Source organism: Vigna unguiculata, chromosome 4 (assembly GCF_037176805.1).
Source record: "Vigna unguiculata cultivar grain cowpea cultivar isolate G323 ecotype 2 chromosome 4, ASM3717680v1, whole genome shotgun sequence".
In the NCBI taxonomy this organism is placed as follows: domain Eukaryota; kingdom Viridiplantae; phylum Streptophyta; class Magnoliopsida; order Fabales; family Fabaceae; genus Vigna; species Vigna unguiculata.
Window position 1 is genome coordinate 36,054,250 of NC_140795.1, and position 24,037 is coordinate 36,078,286.

The following is a 24,037-nucleotide window of genomic DNA, read 5'->3' on the forward strand; positions in this document are numbered from 1 at the left end:
TTTTTTTAATTTTGAAACATAATCTAATCCAACATGTTCTTGGTTTTGGTAAATTATTTATACACTATAGACATTTTTTTTAATGATGAATGATCCATGTTTGGTATTTTTGTTTATGTAATAAACAAAATGTCAATTCATAAACCCATCATTGCTATTTTTGAGACATTAAAACAAAATAGTTTTACTTCAAATTGTTAAATTAAATCAATATTCACTTTACTTCTCCAAATACGCACGAACGACAAATGAAATTAAAATATATGATTTGTAGTATCAAGTGGATAAAACGTGTATTTAGTCCTATAAATTTTTTAATAAATTAAATACATTCTAAAAATATTGTATTTTTTTCCTTTAACTTTGGAATATATGATAAATGTATCTCTAATTTATTAGGATATACATATAAAAGTCACTTCATGATTTATTTGATAAGGAATTTTGAAGTCAGAGATTCAAGTATAAAAAAATTGAAATTAAAATAAATAAATTTTTAAAAGTTTAAATAAATATAACCAATTATTATAGGAAATAAAAATTATTTAATTTTTTTATTAAGAATATGTCTTAGAGAACCTTTTGAAAATTTGGATGGAAATATTAATTAGTTGATGACCCTTCTCAGTTTGTACTTTGAAAAATATTGTTTCTTCTCTTTTGTAAAACATAATATAATTCATTAAGCTAAATTAATTAATTAATTGAGAGCAACAATTCGTTTACACATTTGAGGTATTGTCATTTTTTTTTTTTTGTATTTTTCAGCATCTCAAAGACCACACATATCTCTAATGCTTTTTAGCTTGTAAACTTGGACAAATCTGGAAAGTATGGTTGTTTTATACATATTTTCATTTTATATGGCATTTTTAATTTTGTAATTTTAGTTAGATTTGTTTGATGTTGTTCTCTGTTTGAATAAATTGTGGGTGATGAAGTTGGAGAAGAAAACTCATATTTAATTCTAAGTAACAAGACAATGCATTTGTCATCTATTATGCTAATAATTTATTACTTGCATATTTTTCATCATCAAAACTTTGTTTATTATTTAAAGATATTTGTGTGAAGAAATTTAACATTTTGTCATGTGCCTCATTGTCATTTTTTATTTATACAGAAATAAGCAAAATGTGGATTCATGAACCCATCATTTCTATTTTCGTGACATTAAAGCAAAATAATTTTACTACATAGTGTTAAATTAAATGGAAATTCATTCTACTTCTCAAAACATGCACTAATGACAATATTATTTTGAAAATGAAATTAAAATATATGTTTTGAAGTATCAAGTGGATAAAATGTGTATTTAGTCCTATAAAGTTTTTAATAAATTAAATATATTCTAAAAGTATTGTATTTTACCCGATAACTTTAAAAATATTTGTTAAATTTTTATTAATGGCAAAAATAAACAAAATTTTTCCATGAACTATAATTTTAGCACGTAGATTATCAATTAAAAGTATAATTGATATTAGTTAAAACTCTCATCTACATAAGTTTGTTTATCGTTTTTATCAACACTGAGATAATAAATATTAAACTTCAGAAGAATCTAAAAGTAAGTTTGTTTATCGTTCTTAATAAGACTGAGATAACAAATATAAAATTTCAGAGGAATATAAAAGGAATATGTTTAAATTTTAAAAGGACAAAAAATAATGAAAAGATTAATAATATATTTACAATTTTAAAAATTTTACCATGATGCAGAACAAATTTTAGTCCTATTAAGTTGAATGAAAACTAATGATTCAAAGGATTTTTAGGGTTGAGAGATGTTTGTGCAATAAAGTTTTTCTTAACAAGGTTCTTTTAGTCATTTAAGAAAGATGGAAGTTGCGGGAAAAAGGTATGAAGCCAACAATTTCTTTAGCACCTCAAATTTTACTAAACTACCTAAAAAATATCCTTTTAACTTTGACCATCTACACTCCCAAAATAATATTACCTTCTGGTAATATATTTTGACTTTCGAAAGTCGATTTTTGATAATATATTTTGACTTTCGATAATATATTTTGACTTTTGAAATTCGATTTTCAGTTATATATTTAGACTTTCAGTAATATATTTTGACGAAGTCAACTAATATATTTTGACTTCCGAAAGTCTTCCGATAATATATTTATATTCTACTTTTTTTTTCTTAAAACATATTTTAAAAATAAAATAAATTTTTAATATATGTATCCATTTTTTTTTATTTTTTAAAATATTTTGTTAAAAATTTAATGTTTTTTAATTTAATTAATTTGAAAATGTTATATTAAAAAATATGAAAACATAAAAAATAAATAAACTAAAAAACATTTAAAACTTAGAAAATATAAACTTTAAATAAAATTAAAAATAGTTAAAACAAAGTTAATATTTTTTTAATATAAAGTTTAAGTATTTGTAATTTAATTTATTTCTTAAGTATTTTTAATATATATATATTTAAAAAATAAAATTATATATATATATATATATATATAATTTTTATATAATGTATTAAAAAAATTAAACTAAAAAATAAAATTTGAAACAAAACTTTAAATTAAAAAAATATAAACAAAAAAAAAACATATATTTTGACTTTTGGAAGACGATTTCCGGTAATATATTTTGACTTTCGGAAGTTAACTTCCGTAATATATTTTGTCTTTCGGAAGTTAATTTCCGGTAATACATTTTGACTTCTGGAAGTCGACTTCTGATAATATATTTTGGCTTTCGGTTATAAATTTTGACTTCTAGAAGTTGACTTTCGATAATATATTTTGACTTCTGGTTATATATTTTGACTTCCGGAAGTTAAGTTCCGGTTATATCTTTTAACTTCCAAAAATATTCTACACTGGAAGTGCGATGTGCGAGGTTTTACTTAAATGGTCAAAAGGTATTTTTGAAATTTAAAAAAAATTTGGAAGTATAGAAGAAATTTTGGAGGTGCAGGAGTGCATCATTTTGGAATTCTTATTTGTGCCGTGAGTGCATCATTTTGTTCTTGGATCTCATTTTGTGCTATTATATTTTATAGTGATATAATCTTATGAATTTTTTTAGATGCTGTGTTTGGTGATATTTGATTATTGCAATAGGTATAAGTTGGACAGAAATTTGAAATTCAAATTTGATGAAGAGGGGATGATTGGACGAAAGCTATTACTTGATTTGCACTTTGGTGTAGTCAGTGACCCTTTCTTTGTTGTTGTGATCTTTTAATATTGCATATTGGACATTTGTGGATCAGTAGTGCTATCAAAGGTTATAAACATTATGATGGCATTTGTCTTGTCAACTTAATAGAAAAGGATCAATGGAAGCGAATTCATGTTGGTTCTTGGCAGGACTATCTTGAGATTTCATATCTACATTCGTCTGTCTTAGTGTACAATGCTTATAAAATTTACATATGTACTTTGGTTTTCGAATCATGACTTTTAGTGTTATCTGTTCTCAGATTCTTCAATCTTTATCATTTTTCTTTTTCTGAACTCTCCTACGATTGGCACCCTTTTGGGTTTACTAATTTTTGTTTTTACCCTTTGTTTCAGGAACCATGGCTAATGGGATTTGTTGGATTCCATGTTGTGTTGCTGCTTGTAGTTATCATCTCTAGAAAGAAGACGAACTTTCAAATGTTTTTATTCCTTTTGACATGTATGTTTCATTCCTTACTTATTTTAGGCTGAATTAAAACTGATTTATTTATTTTGAGGCAGCTAGCCTCATTCTTGTTTCATTTTGTTGATTTCCTTGAATGCTTCCTAATAGTAAAGTTAGTGCCTTGCCTTTGCTTGCTGATGTTGGGTGAAATAAAATACCTCAGAAATTGTGTGAAAATGAGAGGAATGCTGTCCAATGTTATGTTTGGCTTTGGGCTTCATGCAAGCATTTTTCTTGTTAATGTTTCTAGCATTGCAAATATACCTACTATTGTCAAATTAGTGGGACAAAATCCAGCCATTTTAGCATCTTGAAACAATATATTCTTTTGCATTGTGAAGAGCTCAAATTGTAGTAAATTTCTCCATATCATTTATGTAAAGATTTCTTTTAAAATGAGAAATTTGATGATGGATTATCATTTATGTCAAGTACCCATTTAATCCAATTGAATATTCAAGCTCATTCGTAATCAATGTGCTGGAAAGTTAGTAGCATTCTTTTAGGACACTTTGTACTAGGAATGGTTTTACGCCCTACATGTCTCTTATGCAAGAGCTCTTTGGTTACGAAGAGCAAGTGATGCACATGCACTATGCCATCTTAAAGGCCATCTGTTCAAATTTTCCATCCCCTTGTATGCATGCAATGTTGCAGATATTTCTGAAGTTGTAGTCTCTGTTAACTTTCTTTGTTCCCACAATAGAACATTATGACGTTGTGGGAAAAGACTTGGTTGTTCTTGAAGCTTGTCTTAGTACAAATTGTTTGATGCAGTGGTTGGTGTATATCTTGCTGAGCGTCTGAACAGAATTATGGGTAAAAACTGGAAAAGCTTCTCTGGTCAGAACTACTTTGATCCCAGTGGGCTATTTATGTCAGTTCTTTGGTCAGGACCTCTTCTTATCATTTCTATGATAATCTTGGTTAGTATTTTTCATCACACAACCATTTCAGTGCTGCTGCTTTTTTCCTTTTCACATTTAACATTGACTTGCAAAATCTTTCTCTATGTGCAGATCAATACACTCTTCTCCTTATGCTACTTGATTGTTAGGTGGAAAAGAGCTGAACTCAGAAATCGTGCGAGGGCTGCTCGTAACAAACAAGAGTAGTTCATGCTATTGCCAATGTAATAATAAGCTTTTACACAATAATTTTCTTTTTCTTTTAATTCTAATAATATAGTTAGAGTTGATTTAAAAATAATTCCAAAAATATTTAATAAAAATAACATTTATGTAAATATTAAATTTGGTCTCAATTTAGAGAAGGGCAAAATTAGGATTAAAAAGAAGGACCAAAGTGAATCAAACTAACAAATATAGGACTAAATTGAATATATGATATTGACACGTGACATTTACACTAACATGTGATACAAACATTGACACGTGACATTGTGACACGATATTGACTTGACATGTGAAAAATTTATGAAATTAAGAAAAAATTAAAAAGTTAGAAAAAAACACTCACGAACTAACACATGACATATCATGTTCACTATGTTGTTAACTACTTAAATGGCATTACCAAAAAGAACTAAATTTATGAAAATTGAGACTTCAATAAAAAAATAAAAATAACACTACATTGAACAAACTAAACAAAAATAGGGACTAAATAGTATTTAGGTCCATGGGTGTCAAAACGGGTCCGACCCCTTTAGGTCTGCCTCGTTTTTGGTCCACCAAAATCAGGCCAGGCTGAGCCAGCTTGATGTCTGAAAACAGGCTGGGAGTTTGAACCCATCTCGCTAATGGGTGGGCTTGCGGGTTGATCCACCCTTTCTCTGTAAGACCCGTGAAAATTAATTAATTAAATAATTAATTAATAAAAACGGGTAGTGGAAGCCTTTATGGCATTAATTATTGATTAATTTGACGTGGAAAAGTGCTAGTTCAAATGGTTGAAAGTACTTAATTATGTGAAAGGACTTGGGTTTGAGTCCTATGTATGCCAATTATGTGTTATTTGATTTATTATTATTTTAATAATATGATTGATCATGTGGAGTGATAATATAATCATAGAATTATATGAATTATCACGAAATATTTAAACTTTATTTTTGCTAAAATTAGTTTTGACATGAATATAAAAAGCCAGAAACCTTAGCAGTCAAGGAGGCTGGAAAAACAACCACTAAATGAGTATTGAATGAAAATTAAGGTCATGTTAATGCCAATTTTTGTTTTGGCCATTAACCTTAGTTATGAAACAATTAAAGTGACCAATTAAGGGTGAGAGAAGGGTTTTGTTGGGGCTGCCATTATTCTGGAATTGTGAGAGAGAGAATTCAGAATGGAATTGGGTTGTGAGTGAAGCATAGAGGCTAAGTAGAGCATAGAGGCTAAGTGGAGAGAACCAAGGCAAACCATTTGGGAGCAAGGAAGAATTAAAGAATATTCAAGTTTAAGCGTGGAATTCCAGGTTAGGGGAGATGAACTCGTTTCTTAAATTATATCGTTTAATCTGTATGAAAAGCATGTACAATTGGCTGTTTATAACCTATTAATTTTACGAATTTTGGGTTTCTGGAAAATTTCCAGAAATCGTCTGGTGGGCTATTCATAGCCACCAGGCGACTCATGCGTATGGAGTGGTTTCTGGGTTCCTGAAGGGGGGAACCGCCTTGCGGCATGCCACTAGGCGACACCTGTTTCTTACCCAGTTTTTTGGGTTTTGGTTGAATTTCCTAGCGGTGATGAACACCCACCAGGCAACGTGAGTCAATTTGACTCGACTTTTGGTGTTTTGGGATTCTGGGTTGATTTTGATCGGGGGAAAAGACATTATTAATGGTTTGTAAGTGATTGGAAACCAGAATACGTTGAATTAGATGTAATTAAAGGATCAATTGGAAATTGTATGAACATGATTTTAGGGTTGATTAATTGGGAGTCTCCAATTCGCACTATACTAAGTGGTAAAGGTTGATGGAAATACGTATATTGGGATGTTTGGAATGAACCGTGAATATAAACACATGAGTGCAGCCATTAGGTAGTAATTTCAATTAAACTAGAATACTTGGGGTACCCTAAGGTTTGTAGGTGCCTAGAAAGGTTTGGGGTTACTGGAATTACAGGGACCGCCTAGCGGCACCCAGTTTGCCGCCAAGCGCCATACTAGAATTGTGACGTGTGTGTGTGTGAGCGTGAGCGTGTGTGTGTGTGTGTGTGTGTGTGTGTGTGTGTGTGTGTGTGTGAGCGTGTGTGTGATGCATTAGAGTGATTGGAAACTGGAGTATAGATCGTGTGAGAATTAAATAAGAGTTTTAAACTTGTTGGATGAGAACTAAACATATAGGGAAGGAGTGAGAGGAGATTTTGTGTGATCACTAAGCTATGATGGCCTTGGCTAGATTTGGATACATTCATAGTAGAAGATAGGTTAATAAAACCAGAGGTTAGTTGGCGGTGGGAAAGGCAAACTGAATTGTTGAGTGGTACGATTAAGTGGATTTGCTACAGTTGAAATGGTAGGAGACGCATGGTTAAGATATAATGGTTATGCTATTTGAAGGTGGATAGAAACTTAGGTAATATTTTGAGTAAGTGATATAGTAAATGAGGTATAAAGTTAACAGTGGTATGTTATGATATGGAAGGGTTGAACTTGAGCAAGTTCACTTATTAGTAATCTTGGGTCATGAATTTAATTGATAGTAGAAGGAGTGGTAGTAAGGTTAAGTCACTTGGAAGTGGGGTTGATTGATCTTGGTATGGTTCGCTGCGAGTGTTAGGTGCTTATGGAGAGTGTGCCAAACCAGTAAACCAGGCATTACTAGTGCAGCGCCTGACAGTAGGATTGGAACCGCCAGGCGATAACTGTTGTTCAGAGAGTGTCAGCGAGACGAGGCGCCTGGTGGTAGTGGTTGATCCGCCAGGCGATCACTGCAAACATAGGATTCTAAAGGGGCTTGACGCTTGGCAGTATGCGTCCCCCACCAGGCGGTCTGGAGACCTGAGGCATTTGGCACCCTGTGCGCTGTGCCAGGCGATACCGTGAAGCAAAGGTGTTTTGCTTACTTTGATGTGCGTGGTCTACAATGCTCCTATGATGCCTCAAAGGTCGACTTTCTGGTGTTCCTTGAGTTGTGGCTCGAGATAGGGGTTAAGCACGTGGTATTTCTTGAGTTGTGGCTCGAAATAACATCTCTTGAGTTGTGGCTCGGGATGGCGAATGAACACGAGGAACTCTTGAGTTGTGGCTCAGGTTGGTGAGTGTTGCTGGTGTGAGTGTGCACATAGCGGCGTGTACGGATGGGTTCAGTGAGATTGACCTCCTTAGTAATATCTAACGAGTTTGGTAGTCTCAGGGCGTACGAATGTTATTCGTATTAGGAACTCCACCTGGTGTTACGGTGTATGATCCATAGCATGGTTTCCCGCATGTACTCTGTCAGTTGTGGCCGGTAGGTGTGGCAACAAGACATCTTAAGGTATTCTCTAGAAGACGTAAAACACGATTGACATGGTGGTGGCCATGTGTGTGAAATTAAAGGAGGTAGGTTCTTTTTGTGTGCATAAAATTATATGATTTGTATACATATGTTTTTTTCTCTATTAGCTCACCCTATCTGCTTGTGTTTGGCGATGATCGTGTACGCAGTACACGAGAGCAGATGATGTTGCAGGTGGATCTGGTGAGGCATAGAGCTGGAGCGGGGACTAGACTAGGAGAAGTTTTTATCAGAGTTTTATTATGTTTTTTTTAATAACTTGTAAACTTTTATGTTATCAGACTTATAATTGAGTTTTATAATTATGGATTTAAGAGTATTTTACGATGAAATAAAGTTTTAAATTTCCTGCATTTTTGGAAATTACAGTTATATTAAATGAGGTATTAATAATATCCGGACAGAATGTTACAACACCTCATAAAGACATTAACTTCAATTTAATGGAATAGGTCACATTTAGTATTTTTTTAACAAAAGAGAGACCCAATTATTGAGTCTTTTTATTTTTTTAAATAAAGACTCATTTAGGTAAAAAAAAATTATAGAGACCAAAAGCAATCAAATACCTAAATATAAAAATAAAATTACTACTTAAACCTTACATTTTTATTTAATCAATTTATGAAAACAAAACATGGGAGAGATAATGTCTAAGAAATGGTAGGTATTGGTGTATTCCCTTTCCACTTTTTTTCCCATACAAATGGATGTTTGTGTCTTTGCTTAAATGCTTCTTAGAAGATTATGATTAACTTTTATAAATGAAACTTAAATTTATTTATTTGCTACATATCATTTCACTTTTTTATGCTACATGTTTCAATTCTTTAAATTGAGTAAGTTTTAAACAATTACAAGAAGACAGGATGTTCAATGTCCAAGTTTTGTCCTCATTCTCCTCGTTGAAAGATATTACCTTGGTGGAGGTTTCTCCCACTTAATATGTCTATGGTGGACCAACTTATGAGTTTCAAATTGTTATTACTAAGGTAAATAAGTATGTTATTAAATTTCATTTTAAGTAGAATTGAATATGACTTTTAAAAACACGTAGATAAGAAAAGGTGACATGTGCTTTTAGGATCCTGTGGCAAAAAAATGGTAGTTAGATGTGGGAGACATGGTTGTTATTTTCCAACAACATTGTTTTCGAATTTGGGTTCATCATCCTTCTCTTTTATTTATTTTCTTCTTTCTCCTATCACAATTACAACATATCTTTTCCAATGTTCATCAAACATTTTATTCTTTATATTTATGTTGTTACTCTTTCTTTTCTTTTCCTTCTTCTCTCTTCAAAGTTCTTTTTCAATTTTTTCTCTATTTGTGAAACAAAATAATCAACAAACAATTTATAATATGTATCGAGTTAATGAACACTTTTAGCACTAGAACCTGCCATAAGTCTAGACTTATCAGTTTAGCCTACACCACTAGGTCTGGACTTGACCACATAGGATGGGGACAAAAAAGATCCATAGGGCGAAAAAGCTCCCATTGAAAAAACCCACAAGCCCAAAATGTCCATGAAAGCTTTGTTAGCCAAGCTCAACCCACAAGTTTTTTTCTAAATACTAAGAAATATTAATTCTTTTAAATATATTATTAGACATACAAGGAACAATAAGTATGGAAATAAAAACTTTAGCTCGAATTGACGTTTAACATGTGCTAACTTGGCTACTTCGACTCGGGTTGACTCATCTTGACCTTTGACCTATGCCGACTTTTTTAGATGTTTGACCTTTATTGACTTGTCTTGATGTTTGGTCCTAGCCAAGTCGTCTCGACGTTTGGCAGGAGACGAATGAATGGTCTTGATCTTCGGTAAGAGTTAACTCATCTTGACCTTCGACCTAGGTCGACTCCGTTTGACTATGGATCTAAGATGACTCAACTCGAATATAGGCATGGATTGAATTGTAAGTAGAAGTTTGGAGAAATTAGGCATGAGTAAAAATGACACTTCTAATAATATTAAGTATATATATAGTTTACTGTGTAAGAAAAATATTTTAATATTATATTAAATATAATTTATGAAGAAAAATGTTCTATATTTAGTAATAATGATTTGATTATGTAAATTCATATATTTTACGAGAAGTTGACATCAATTTAATTTAATGTTCTAGTTGTTATAAAATAGATATATAAACTACCTTATCCTATAAAATTAATTTTTAAATAAAATGTGAATTCTATACTTAATTTATTTCCTTAGGTAGGTTTAAATTTATAATTCATTTCTATACTTCTTAATATAAAAACTACTTTATCCTATATAATACTTCATATCGATAGTATGATAAAAAAAAAAATTTAATGAAAACAAAAAGTCGTCCAACTTTATTTGGAAAATGGATAGCATTCTAAAAATTACCAAGACAATGGAGACAATGATTATGAAAGATAAATTATACTAAACAAAGATGATTAATATTAAACTCATAAAATTCATATAGAGGTTAACTATAAAGAAAATTAAATTCCACATTTTCCTCCAGGTCCTCCAAACTGGAAGATACGTTCATGTTGAACCTTGTCAAAATCTCCTTCAAAACCATAACAATTCGTATTATCAGAGAAGACTTTGATCATATAAGTATCAGGTTCATAAACATATCTTGATGCATCTTGAATCTTGGGAGATCTAAAATAAGATGCATGAGTCTTGTTTCCATTAGGAAAATGCCCAGATCCCATTGGAGGACTAAGATCACCAACATTGGCTCTCGTTCTCCCACCCCACCCTACAATGGATGCGGACCCTAAGTTCGAGAATAATGTTGCTGGATAATATCCAATGCTCACATTTCCTAAACTTATCCACCAATTTTTTGTCTTTGGATCCTAAAAACACACTTCAGCTTTTGTCAATAACATATCATGAAATAAAAGTAAAATAGATATTAATAATGCATCTAAGAGTCATTCAATTTTAATTAAAAGTGAAAATTTAATTGCAAAAATAATTACCTGAGTGATAGCCATGTAAGCCTCATAAGTTGGTCCACCATAGGTAGACGTTTGACGAAAATATTCACCAGGAAAAATCTTGGCATGAACTTGAACAAAACCTCGACATATGGTATTGTAGCATCCTGTCTTCTTGAAATTATCTGACTGTAATTTAACATTGACTTAAATTTAAAAAAATGGAATGTATGTAACTACTAATAAAAAAATTAATTTTTATTTAGAAAGCTTAATTATAATCTTCTCAAGTGTTTATTATATGCAAAGTCACAAATATCCATTTGTCTCAGAGAAAAAAGTGAAAAGAGAATAAGCAACACCCATACCTAAGATTTATTATTCTCTTCCATGTTTTAGTTCTACAAATTACATTAGATTTAAATAAAATACAATGATATGTCTTCTTACCGTCCATGATATATAGAAATGTGTTCTTGTATCACCATATATTTTTGGAAGTACCTGATATCAAAGTACGAAATCAATTAGAAATTTTGTTATCATATTTTATGTGTTTTTAAAATTATTTTCATAAAAATCAATAATTATGATATTTTTTCTTCATTATAATAAAATTATTATATTATATTTATTTTATTAACTTTATTTATTTTTCTTTACCTCATAACTCATAAATTTAATAAAAGTAAAATTATTATTTCAAATAAAATAAATGTTAAGAAAAAGTAAAAAAATTTAAGTAGTCTATGGAATAACAATCTTTAATATGAACATACCGAATTTTTTATTGACATTTAAGAGACAAATTAAATTACCTAAATTTGCAACAATAAAAAATTATAAATAGAATCATTTTAACTCACATGCCATCCAACAGTTATTCTATTGGAAGATTCTACAGGTCCATTCTCAGCCCATATATGACCCATAGAGATTTGACCTTTCTCAACTTTTGGATTATAAATGCTACTTATTCCACTAACTTTATAAAAAGGAGCAAGTCTTTGTAGCATAGATATTTCTACGACCTGCAAAAAATAAATATATTAAAAAAACTAATCAACATAAAATATAATTTATTGGAATAAAGAATCAAGATTGTTAAGATATCTTACATGAACACCAGGGATATCTTTAAGTAATATATGATCATTTAATATTTTTTCTTCAGAGATATCATATTTCGTTCTTTGTATAGGAACTGTTCCTGGTGGACATTCTTCTTTATCAAGCCCAAACATGGATCCAATTTGTGAATTATTCGCAAATATTTTTTCAATTAAATTTTCAAAATTGGGTTTCATCTGAAAGAAAAGGAATGAAAATTAAAGTTTAGAAAGAAAAAAATATAATCAAAAGGAGATTGAAAGTTTAAACTAAAACATTAAAAGATTTTAAAGCTGAACCTTTTATATAACAAAAGGTTTTTATTATTTACCTGTAATTTATGGTCTTTTAGTAAAGGATGGTCGAAGGCTGGTTGTTTGTAAATATCAATACAATCAACAATTTCTTTAAATTCTGTCTATAAAATCCAAAATAAAAGTATAATAAAATTAGTAATACATATAATGTGAAATAAAGTTAGAAAAAAAAAAGATATTAAGAAATTTAAGAAAATTATGAACTACATAAATAATCTTGATTGGAGTTTTATCAGTGAGGTTTGGGTTTGTCTGAAACTCCATCTCTTCCTTCAAGCTATCTTGAATACCACCAACATAATGACTAATCACTAAACACAAGCAACAAAAAAATATCAATATATTCATCATCCTTTTCTCAACTCTATCATATAACAATGACTTGGTAATCTATCTATATATAGAAGCATTCACGAGTAAATGAAATGACATACTCTTCATCCTAATCCTAGTCTTTGCTTTAATTTAAAATGACTATCTACATTAATTGCATTAATTGGGTAATAAATACAATTACTTCCTTTTGAGAAAATCATTAATATTTTTTCAGCAAAATTTATTTCTTTCATACTTTTTATAATGAAAATCTTAAATGAACACTTCACACAAAACATTATTTTCTTAAAAAAAAAGTCTTACATTATTTTATTAAAATTATTAACTTTGATAACATTTGTTCACATTTTAATTACTTTTAAACATCTAAAATTTATTTTTTTAATAATATAAATTTCAATTGTTTAAAATATATATTAACCGTTATAGATAATTATATAATAAATAAAAAACATATATTTATACCATTGACTTTTATAAAGAGAAGCGTTATGAAAATCTTAAATGAATACTTCACACAAGATATTATTTTTAACATAAAGTATTACTTTATTTATTAAAATTATTAACTTTTGTAACATTTTAATTAAATTTTTAACATCTAAAATTTATTTTTTTAATAATATAAATTTTAATTCTTTAAAATATTAATTAAGTGTTATAGATAATTATATATATATATATATATATATATATATATATATATATATATATATATGTATATATATGTATGTACTAAAACGAATGTTGTGACATTCCATTTTTAATAAAGTAATCTACTAAAATTAAGCATCACATAATTTTAATATAAAAGAGCACATGACATGAAGCATACATGTACTAACTATTATAGTTATCCATAATATACTTGGAATAAAAGTTTAGGCACACCACAATACCATAAAACATAACACAAGAGTACTATTATTTTGCAAAAGGATTGCTCAGGGAGCAAGAAATTTAAAACAAACTAAGAGTTCTTCAAAAGGGTTCAACTGTGAGCCATAACCCAAACCATGGGGACCACTCTACACAGTAGCATCACCACCCTGAGTACCTCCAGGGGTTTCCACATCTACTCACACCAATAAATTGGTGATCATTGCAAAAAGGAGAAACCAAGCAAAGAAACATACACCAAAGAAAGGGTAAGCTGGAGCAAAAAATGTTTTAATCATGTTATAGAGCAAATAAATAGTCAGATCATATTATGCACAGACAAAGCAGTAGGCACCCAAATCATGTGAAAGCAAACAATTTCAAGACTCTATGACTCAATATCCGGATCATACTCTTGATATAGAATTCTAAATGAAGTATGCGCTTGTGCTGCCTTCTAAACTCTGTAGAGTCTAAACACAAGGTTATCACCCAACCACACACAGGGTTAATCCTCTAATGTCTTGGGCCCAATATGACCCAAGACCAGGACCTCCTACCACTCTCACCACATAAATTATTCTACTCTATGTGAGCGTGAATAATTTTTAGAGTTCAGGATACCTTCCTTTATCTAGACATCTCCTATATAAAGGTATACACTAACCACCATCACCAATAGTGTCCCTTGAAACTCTTTTACCAACAAAATCCACATGCCATATCAAGCATTCAATTCTCATGCCAAACCACCACCAATCAAACAAGTCATGTTTTCCATTTCATACTCAACATAACAAGATTTCATTTAATCTCATACTTTATAAATGCATATCATGACATACATATATCACAAAATAATATTCATCCCAAATAAATGAGTGCCAACATTTAAGTACCTGCAATTCCATACAATCAAGCACAACACACAACCATAATTCTCCCACCAAAATTCCTAAGTAAATTTATTATCACAAAACCAAAATCACTACAGTAATGCATGACACATTTCACGAGCTACAGACACCTAATCGACGATCCAACTGGTCAAATCATAAGATAGCATGTTATGAACCAAATGTCAAAATTTGAGTTCCATCCAACAGTTAATGAGTCAGGAAAGTCAATTTTACTAAAACTGTGCATATCAGTAAAATACACAATCACCCAGCGACCAAGTCACTCGCCCAGCGACTGTGCGACGCATCCAGAATACGAGAAATAACGTCGAATATCACATTTCATGAACATTTGAACCCCTAACTCAGAAATATACCAAAAACTAACATTTTCACAAAATATTAATCGCATAAAATAGAAATAACGTGAAACCCTAGCTTCCCTTACCTTTTTAGACGCTAGCAAACGCAACAAGTCCGCAACTAAAGAGTACCATAGCTCCAAGAGCTAGAGTAGTGAGTTGAAACACGAAATCCAAGACAAACCTGCAATTAAACCCTAGCCAGACCAATGTGCCTAAACGGAAAAAGGGAAGAACAAATAAAAGATGTTTCCAGTCTCAACTTACTTGGAGGCAGAACGAACTTTAGTTAGGCTGAAGTGGGAGGTTCACTGTGCCTTAGAAAATGAAACAGAATGCAAGTGTTAGGGGCTGGAAAGGGGTATTGGGTCCCCTTATTGGGTTGGCCTTAGGCCCATGAAAAGGGCCAGACCCATACACATATAAAGCTGAAGGGAAATGGGGTTTACAATTTCCCCAACAACAAAAATTTTTCGTCCTCGAAAAATAAGACTTACCAGAAAAGATGTGTATATGACCTCCTCGTGTCTTCCTCTAGCTCCCAAGTAGAGTCATATGTCCTCCGGTCTCAAATGACCTTAACAAGACTGGTGGCTCTCTCCTTCTGTTCCCTAACTTGGCGATCCACTATAGCCACTGGTTGTACCTCCACTCTGAGATCCTCCCTAACTTGCACATCTTCAGCCTCCAACACATGCAACGGGTCAAACATATACTTTCGTAGTTAGGAAACATGGAAAACTGGGGGGAGATTAGCCAACTAGGGGTGGCAATGCAATCTCATAAGCCACAGGTCCTATCCTCCTCAAGATCTGATATGGACCCAAGAATTTAGGAGAAAGCTTCTTCGAGCGGATAACCCTTCCCACACTAGTGGTTCGGGTTACCCTTAAGAAAACATGATCCCCAGTTGCAAACTCTAAGGGACTCCTCCACCGATCCACATAAGCTTTCTGCCGACTCTAGGATGCTTGCAACCTGTCTCTCACCAACCGTACTTTCTCTATGGTTTGTTGCAACAACTTTGGCCTAACCAAGACTGATTCATCATCCTGATGCCAACATAAGGGAGTTCTACATCTCCTCCCATACAAAGCTTCATAAGGCACCATCCATATACTCGCTTGATAACTGTTGTTGTAGGTGAATTCCACCAGCGGTAACACCTCATCCCAACTACCGAGATGATCCAAGATGCACATCCTCAACAAGTCCTCCAAGGACTGAATCACTCTCTCAGATTGCCCATCTGTCTGAGGATGATAGGCAGAACTAGAGATGTCAATGTGAGCCCAAACCCGTGAGCCAACCCGGCTCACCACGGGTTCGAGCCGAGTCGGGTTGGGAAATTTTTTTTTGCGATAATGGGTCAAAACGGGTTGAACTCACTTAACCCGCGGGCTGTGTGGGTTCGAGCCGAGTTATGGTGAGCCGACCCACCAACCCACCTTTATTAAAAAAATGTAATTTAATAAAATTAATATTTCATTCAGAATCAGAAAATACAATGCAATCCCTAACTTCTTTCTCATTTTCATTTTTGACCCACGCAGACGCAGTTCCCTTCCCTCTCACTGGTGTCTGTCGCGGTGGTGCCACAAGTGGTGGTTGTCAATCGTTCTTTGGCGGCGGTGGTCGACGTTGGTGTCGGCCGTTCTGTGGTGGTCGAGCCGCAATCCCCAACCTAGTTCTCTTCTCATTTTAATTTTCGACCCACAGACTCAATTCCCTTCCCTCTCACTGGTGTCCGTCGCGGTGGTGCATAGAGGTGGTGGTCGTCGGTCGTTCTTTGGCGGCGGTGGTCGACGTTGGTGCCGGCCATTCGGTGGTGGTCGAGTCGAGAAAAAACACAATCCCTAACCTAATCCTCTTATTATTTTCAATTTCGACCCACTCGCAGTTCCCTTCCCTCTAACTCCTGTCCGTCACGGTGGTGCATAGAAGTGGTGCTCGTCGGTCGTTCTTTGGTGGTGGTGGTCGATGTTGGTGCCGACCGTTTGGTGGTGGTCGAGCCGACGCTTCTTCTGCTCCTGCTGCTCCTCTGCTTAGCCACTCTCACTCGGTACTGCGACGTCATTTTCATGTTTCTTTCTTTCTCTGTTTACATCTCAAATGAAACTTTTCATCTGTGCATTTGTTTTCTTGACTTAGGTGAAGTTGCGATTGAACACCCATCAATGTGGAGTTCGTCCTTGCTCTGTATAAAGATATAGCTGTTCTATTAAGGTATGCTCTATAAACTCTCTCTTGTATGTGCGCACATGCTTTGGGCAGATTTGTTTATGTGTTGATTATTCTTTTTAGTAAGTTTTTCACTTTTATTTTTTACACAAATTAATGTGCAGCATGGAATCTGAAACTATTCATCAGAGTGTTAATATGAATCTTAACGTTGATGGTTATATAAATAATGAAAAAGCTAATGAGCAAGAGCCACCTTCTGTTAATAATGAAGATAATGAGGTTCAAAAAGAAAGTAAGAAGGCTAAGACATCTACCTCTGAAGTTTGGAAATATTTTACTAAAGTTGGAGTGAAAGATGGTAAAGAGAAGGCCAAATGTAATGCATGTGGGCAAGAATATGTAATTGGTGGCACTAAAATAGGTACTTCAACACTATTGCGTCATTTGAAAAAGTGCAATGTTACCCCAAAATATAAAGATGTAGGGGGATGATAATTGATCATATGGGAAAGTTAAGGGGTAGGGAACTTGATCACAAGCATGTTAGAGAGATTATGACGATGGCAATTGTAAAACATGGTTTGCCATTTAAGTTTGTTGAGTACAAATGGATTAGAGAATTGCTTTCATATTTGAATCCTGATGTGAAGCATGTGAGTAGGAATACAACTGTTTCTGATCTATGGAAATTCCATCTTGAGATGAAAGCGAAATTGAAACATGAAATGCATCATTGTCATAATCGAATTTGTTTGACTGCTTGTACTCAAGAGGGATACATTTGTTTGATAGCCCATTTTGTTGATGACAACTGGAAATTGAATAGTAAAATTCTTGCCTTTTGTAAAATGGAACCTCCGCATACGGGTCATGATTTAGCAAATAAAGTGTTTGAATGTTTGGCTGATTGGGGAATTGATAGGAAAAGTTTTTCTATAACTTTAGACAATGCTACTGCCAATGATCGTATGCAACAAATTTTGGGTGAACAATTAAGCTTACAAAATAGCTTATTGTGTGAGGGTGAATTTTTTCATGTGAGGTGTTGTGCTCATATCATAAATCTGATAGTTCAAGAGGGTTTAAAAGTGGCTGAAGTTGCTTTGCACAAAATTAGAGAAAGCATTAAATATGTGAAAGGGTCAGAGGCAAGAAAAATAGCATTTACTAAATGTGTTGTTCAAGTGAGGGGTATTGATACTAAAGTGGGCTTAAGGTTAGATGTACCTACTAGATGGAATTCTACTTTTCTGATGCTTGAAAGTGGTCTTAAGTATCGTCGAGCTTTTGGAAGTTTCACTATACATGATAGAAACTTTAAACATTGTCCAATAAATGATGAGTGGAAAAGAGCTGAAAGGATGTGTGAATTTTTAAGGCCATTTTATAAGATAACCAATTTGATTTTAGGGACATCTTATCCAACCTCTAATGAATATTTTATGCAAGTATGGAAAATTGAGTGGTTGTTAAGGGATACTCTAAGAAGTGATGATCCTTTAATGAAAGACATGGCAAAAAGGATGATGAATAAATTTGACAAGTATTGGAGTGAATATAGTATCATTCTTTCAATTGCCATGATTCTTGATCCACGAATGAAACTTGAAGCACTCCGATTCTATTATTCAAAGCTTGATCCTTCCACTTGTGATTAAAAGCTTAATCATATAAAAGGAAAGATGTACAAACTTTTTGAAGAATATGTGAGTGTGAGGTCAAATTCATCCAATGCATCAAGTTCTCAAGTCACATGTTCAATAGAAGAACATTTGAATATGGAACAAGACCAAGAGATTGATCCATATAATGTAAGTTAGTCATTATTCCTAACTAATTTTGTTATTTATTATTGTCTTATCTTTATTTTAAACAACTTTTATGTTTGCATTATATTGTTATAGGAATATATCAATTACGTAAGCCAAAATGTGAATGTAACTAGCAAGTCTGAGTTGGATCTATATCTAACTGAAACACCACTTGAGCCAAAGTATTTTCCAAAGTTAGATGTTCTGAGCTATTGGAAGGATCGACAAGAACGCTATCCAAATCTATGTAGACTAGCATGTGAGGTGTTAAGTATTCCAATAACAACTGTTGCTAGTGAATCTACATTTAACATTGGTGGTAAAGTGCTTAGCAAGTATCGATCTAATCTTCTTCCTGACAATGTTCAAGCTCTAATTTTAACTCAAAATTGGTTACATGGATTTGAAAATATTGGTAATTTAATTTATATTACTTTTCAATCCTTTTACATCATACTTCTTATTCTAATAGCTTATATCATTTGTTAATATTCTGTTTTTAATTTTCAAGATGAAGATAATGAAGATTGTCAAAAAGAGGAGGAAATTGTTCTAGACTTTTCAATCCATGACTCCAATGTACCTCATGTGGAGTAATTTGAGGTTAGCATATCTTTCTAGTTCGTAAAAATACTGAATTTGAGGAGTAATTTGATTTGAGGTTAACATGACTCCGTGATTGTTTCTGTACAAATACTGAATTCTGCATATGTCCAGGGGCCATTGTTGAAGCATTCTGCATTAGTTTCTGCCTTACCACATGTTGCATATACTGAATTAGTCCATTTCATGCATACCAATTAATCATTTGCCTATTGGGAAGTATTAATTGCACATCAATCTTAGTGGCAGATTTAACATCAATCTCCACAATTCAAACATTTCAAATAATGCCAATGATAGTTGATTCAATTTGCAGCACGAAAATCTACCGGTTGCTTCTGTTTATTTTTCATAAATTGTGTTAGTAATTGGTTAAATCTTTGTCGCATAACTTTCCCTGTTAGAATATTTCATAAGGAAGAAAAATCCAAACCAATTAAACGACCCTATCATGTATCTACGTTAGTGGCTTTTGGAAAAATTAAACAAAGTGTCACTACTGTACAGTTTTCATGCACGTGATTAAAAAGTATATATAGTTATTGGATATAAATTTTTTTTTTATGAAAACCTTAATAAATAGTTGACAATGCTGACTTTTGAGCATGGTGGAGCTCTAGAATATTCAACACGCTATAGCATCACCTTTTTCTACTGCTGAATTCAATTGCTGAATTATTTTTCTGTTATCATAGTTTATAGTATTATTCTGCTATTGTAATTTAAACAGAATATTGAGCATTATTATGTTGTTGTTGTTTTAAGTATATGCAAAATTGTATGCCTTTGAGTTGGAGTATACGTGTATAAGTGATGTGATCTGATTCAAGGTGATCTGAATCAACCCTTTCATTATCTATGCAGGTCATTGTAGCATTGGATTCACTCTGTTATGGTGTTGCATATACAGGCTAAGAAATATTTGGAGACTAAATGAATAGCAACTTTTGAACACGTTTAGTTAGTTAGTTTAAAGTGCTTGTTTGTGTGTATATGGCAGTCCAAGCTCTAAATACTATGGTTCTCTGGAGAAAATGACATCTTTGCTTTTATCAAATTTGATTGTAAATATTGTTATGATTACTAGAAATATTTCAATACTTGAAAAAAAAAATTCAATTTTGTAGGTGGGTTGGTGAGCCAACCCACTTAACCCACCAACCCGTGGTGGGTTGAGCCGCGTTACAAAAAATCTGGCTCACCTTAAAGTGAGCCAGGTTGGGCTCACTAATATTTTGACCCGACCCGTGGTGAGCCAACCCGTGTGAGCCGGGTTGGCTCACTTTGATATGTCTAGGCAGAACCATCCTCAACCTACTCCCTAAGGCATCCTGCAGTGTCTGCCATAATCTAGAAATAAATCGTGGGTCTCTGTCAGACACTATGCTACTGGGCACTCCATGCAACCTCACAATCTCTTTGCTGTAGAGCTGAGCCAACTTGGCCATAGACATCCTGAGATTCACCGCCAAGAAGTGGGCACTCTTGGTCAACCGGTCTACTACAACCCATATAGCATCATGACCTCTCACGGTTCGTGGCAAATGGGTAACAAAATCCATAGCTATGCTATCCCATTTCCACATCGGTATATCCAACGGCTGGAGCGTTCCACCGGGTCTCTGATGCTCCACCTTTGCCTTTTAGCAAGTTAAGCAGGCGGTTACGAACTATGCAACATCCTTCTTCATTCCTTGCCACCAGAAGGTTTCCTTGAGATCTTGGTACATCTTAGTCATGCTAGGATACAAACTAAGACGACTCTTGTGTCCTTCCTCTAGAATCGACCTTCTCACCTCTGCATCATTAGGCACACAGATTCGGCCTCTGAATCTCAACACGCCATCATCACCTAAGGCATACTCATTGGCCTGATCTGATCCAAGCAACTCGTTCACCTTCTGCAAACTATCATCCTTAACTTACCTTTCCTTAATCAATCTCAGGAAGTCACTAGATATAATTAAGGCACTACATCTAATGCATTGTGGTTCCAACTCAACTTGAAGCTTCATATCCCTAAAACTTTCAATCAAATCCAATTCTTTAATCATGAGATGAGCCACATGGACTGTCTTCCTACTCAGAGCATCCGCTAGAACATTTGCTTTCCCCAGGTGGTATAGAAGCTCAAAGTCGTAGTCCTTCAAGAACTCAATCCATCTCCTTTGTCTCATGTTCAGCTCCTTTTGGTCAAAAAGATACTTGAGGCTTTTGTGGTCACTAAACACATGAAACTGTGTGCCATACAAGTAGTGCCTTCAGATTTTCAAAGCAAACACCACCGTTGCCAACTTTAGATCATGGGTGGGGTAGTTCTTCTCATGGACTTTCAGTTGCCTTGAAGCATATGCTACTACCTTCCTCTCTTGCATCAACACACAACCCAATCCATGATGAGAAGCATCATAATAAACTTCAAAGGACTTACTAACATCGGGAATGACCAAAACTGGGGCACTAGTCAGTCCAAGCGAAAGGTTGGTCCTTCCTGGTAAGTTAGGTCAGAGGCGTCACTATCTTGGTGAATCCCTCTATGAATCTTCTATAGTATCCAGACAAACCCACAAAGCTTTTGACCTCTGTCACTGACTTGGGCCATTCCCATTTTATCACCGCTTCCACCTTAGCTGGATCCATTGCTATGCCCTGAGCCGATATCACATGCCCCAAAAATTATACTTCCTTCATCCAGAAATTATAGTTAGACAGTTTGGCATACAACTGTTTCTCCCTCAGAATCTCAAGCATTATCCTTAGATGCTCGGCGTGCTCCTCATGAGTCTTAGAATAGATGAGTATGTCGTCTATGAAGACCACGACAAACTTATCTAAAAATGGCCTAAAGATCTTGTTCATGTAGTCCATGAACAAGGCTGGAGGGTTGGTCACACTAAAAGGCATAACCATATACTCATAATGCCCGTATCTAGATCTAAAGGCAGTCTTTTGGACATCCTCCGCCTTCACCAAGATCTGGTGATAACCCGATCGCAAATCGATCTTGGAGAACACTAACGCCACATGCAGCTGATCCATTAGATCGTCGATTCTCGGCAAGGGGTACTTGTTCTTGATGGTCAGCTTGTTCAACTGATGGTAGTCCACACACAGTCTTGAATCGCCATCCTTCTTCTTGACCAACAACACGGGAGCTCCCCATGGTGAAGCACTAGGCCGTATAAACTGTTTATCAAGCAACTCCTTTATCTGCTTCTTTAACTCTACCAACTCTGCAGGAGCCATGCGGTAAGGACCTATTGACACTGGACCCGCTCCTGGTACAAGATCTATGGAGAACTCCACTTCTCTTCTCGGAGGCAAGCCTGGTACCTCCTTTGGGAATACATCCTCAAACTCCCGGACCACGGGTATCATTGTTATCCTTTCTTCCTTCTCAACCTCCAACTGAGCGAAAATCATGAAGCACTGCACACCATCCCAAATCTCCTTCAAGACACCCTGAGAGGATAACAACTCAGGCTCCTCTAAGTCGGTGAACAACCACTTTTTCTCCCGACAGTCAATGAGAATGCGATTGGATGAAAACCAATCCATTCCCAAGATTACGTCCAAGCCTTGTAGAGGTAGACATATCAGATTTACTTTGAACATGCGTCCCTCTACTTCCACTGGACACCTAGCACACACGGATGACGTCCTGACTAACCCAGATGCTGTTGTAGACACCACAAGATCAAATTGTAGTTCGCTAACAAGCAGACCCAACTCTTGCACACAAGACTCTAACACAAAAGAGTGTGTCGCTCCAGAATCATATAGCACACATCAGGATTTTCCCGCAATCACACAACATCCAACAACAAGATTACCTGAGCATGTTGCCTTTGTCCTAGTCATAGCATAGACTCTACCCACCGCTTGAGGTCTGCTGCCTCCTCTCCCCTAACGAGTCTAAACTAGAGTCTGAGTCGGGGGCCTCTTCATAGTCCCTATAGAGGAGGGATAATCCTTAATCAAATGTTTCGTCTTCCCACAACCATGACACCTCCGTATACCAGCCAACTACGGGCATGCACTCCTCAAATATGGTCCATTACACTGATAGCATCTAGGCACTGATGGTTGTTGAGATGTGAAACCCCTAGCCACCTGAGGTTGCAACCTAGCATAGGGTTTCTTCCTATTCTCCACTCTAGGTTTGGAACCAGATGATCCATTAACCTTCTGCTGCCGTTGACCTTGTTGAGCCTCCACCTCAACCTTCATCCTCTCCATAACTCGAGCTCTCTCCACTAAAGCTGCAAAGTCCTTGATGGAGAGCAGTGCCACCATCAATCTGATATCTCCCTGTAGTCCATTCTCGAACTTTCTGCATCACCACTCCTCATCTAGTGGCATGGCATAGAAGCGCCCCAAGTGCTTGAACCTCTCGGCATACTCGGCTACTGATTTGTTTCCTTGTGTAAGCTGAATGAATTCCACCTCCTTAGCGTATCTC

The 24,037-nt window shown here is 34.3% G+C and overlaps 2 protein-coding genes across 2 annotated transcripts; one reads left to right on the forward strand and one right to left on the reverse strand.

Moving 5' to 3' along the window:
- The first annotated feature begins 2,882 nt into the window (after nucleotides 1-2,882).
- Nucleotides 2,883-4,835, forward strand: LOC114180689 (uncharacterized). Its single transcript, XM_085672018.1, has 5 exons — nucleotides 2,883-2,893; nucleotides 3,096-3,183; nucleotides 3,552-3,657; nucleotides 4,441-4,589; nucleotides 4,683-4,835. The coding sequence occupies exons 1-5, from the start codon at nucleotides 2,883-2,885 to the stop codon at nucleotides 4,776-4,778; spliced, it is 450 nt and encodes a 149-aa protein (XP_085528144.1). The 3' UTR covers nucleotides 4,779-4,835.
- Nucleotides 4,836-10,554: 5,719 nt separating this feature from the next.
- LOC114182623 (protein neprosin-like) lies at nucleotides 10,555-12,863 on the reverse strand. The gene is made up of 7 exons (XM_028069525.1): nucleotides 12,709-12,863; nucleotides 12,516-12,602; nucleotides 12,193-12,381; nucleotides 11,941-12,105; nucleotides 11,525-11,578; nucleotides 11,117-11,263; nucleotides 10,555-10,990 (listed from the first exon to the last, which is right to left on the reverse strand). Exons 1-7 carry the CDS (start codon nucleotides 12,850-12,852, stop codon nucleotides 10,622-10,624), a joined length of 1,155 nt encoding a protein of 384 aa, XP_027925326.1. The 5' UTR covers nucleotides 12,853-12,863; the 3' UTR covers nucleotides 10,555-10,621.
- Between the last annotated feature and the right edge of the window lie 11,174 nt (nucleotides 12,864-24,037).

What these genes read in the sequence shown, in the direction of transcription:
- LOC114180689 (XM_085672018.1), top strand. An exon ending in TTGATTTGCACTTTGGTGTA is followed by an intron (nt 3,184 to 3,551) that starts GTCAGTGACCCT and finishes CCTTTGTTTCAG; the next exon opens with GAACCATGGCTAATGGGATT. An exon ending in GTTTTTATTCCTTTTGACAT is followed by an intron (nt 3,658 to 4,440) that starts GTATGTTTCATT and finishes TGTTTGATGCAG; the next exon opens with TGGTTGGTGTATATCTTGCT.
- LOC114182623 (XM_028069525.1), bottom strand. Translation starts at nt 12,852, where the DNA reads ATGATGAATATATTGATATTTTTTTGTTGCTTGTGTTTAGTGATTAGT. An exon ending in CTCCAATCAAGATTATTTAT is followed by an intron (nt 12,603 to 12,708) that starts GTAGTTCATAAT and finishes TGGATTTTATAG; the next exon opens with ACAGAATTTAAAGAAATTGT. An exon ending in AAGATATCCCTGGTGTTCAT is followed by an intron (nt 12,106 to 12,192) that starts GTAAGATATCTT and finishes TATTTTTTGCAG; the next exon opens with GTCGTAGAAATATCTATGCT.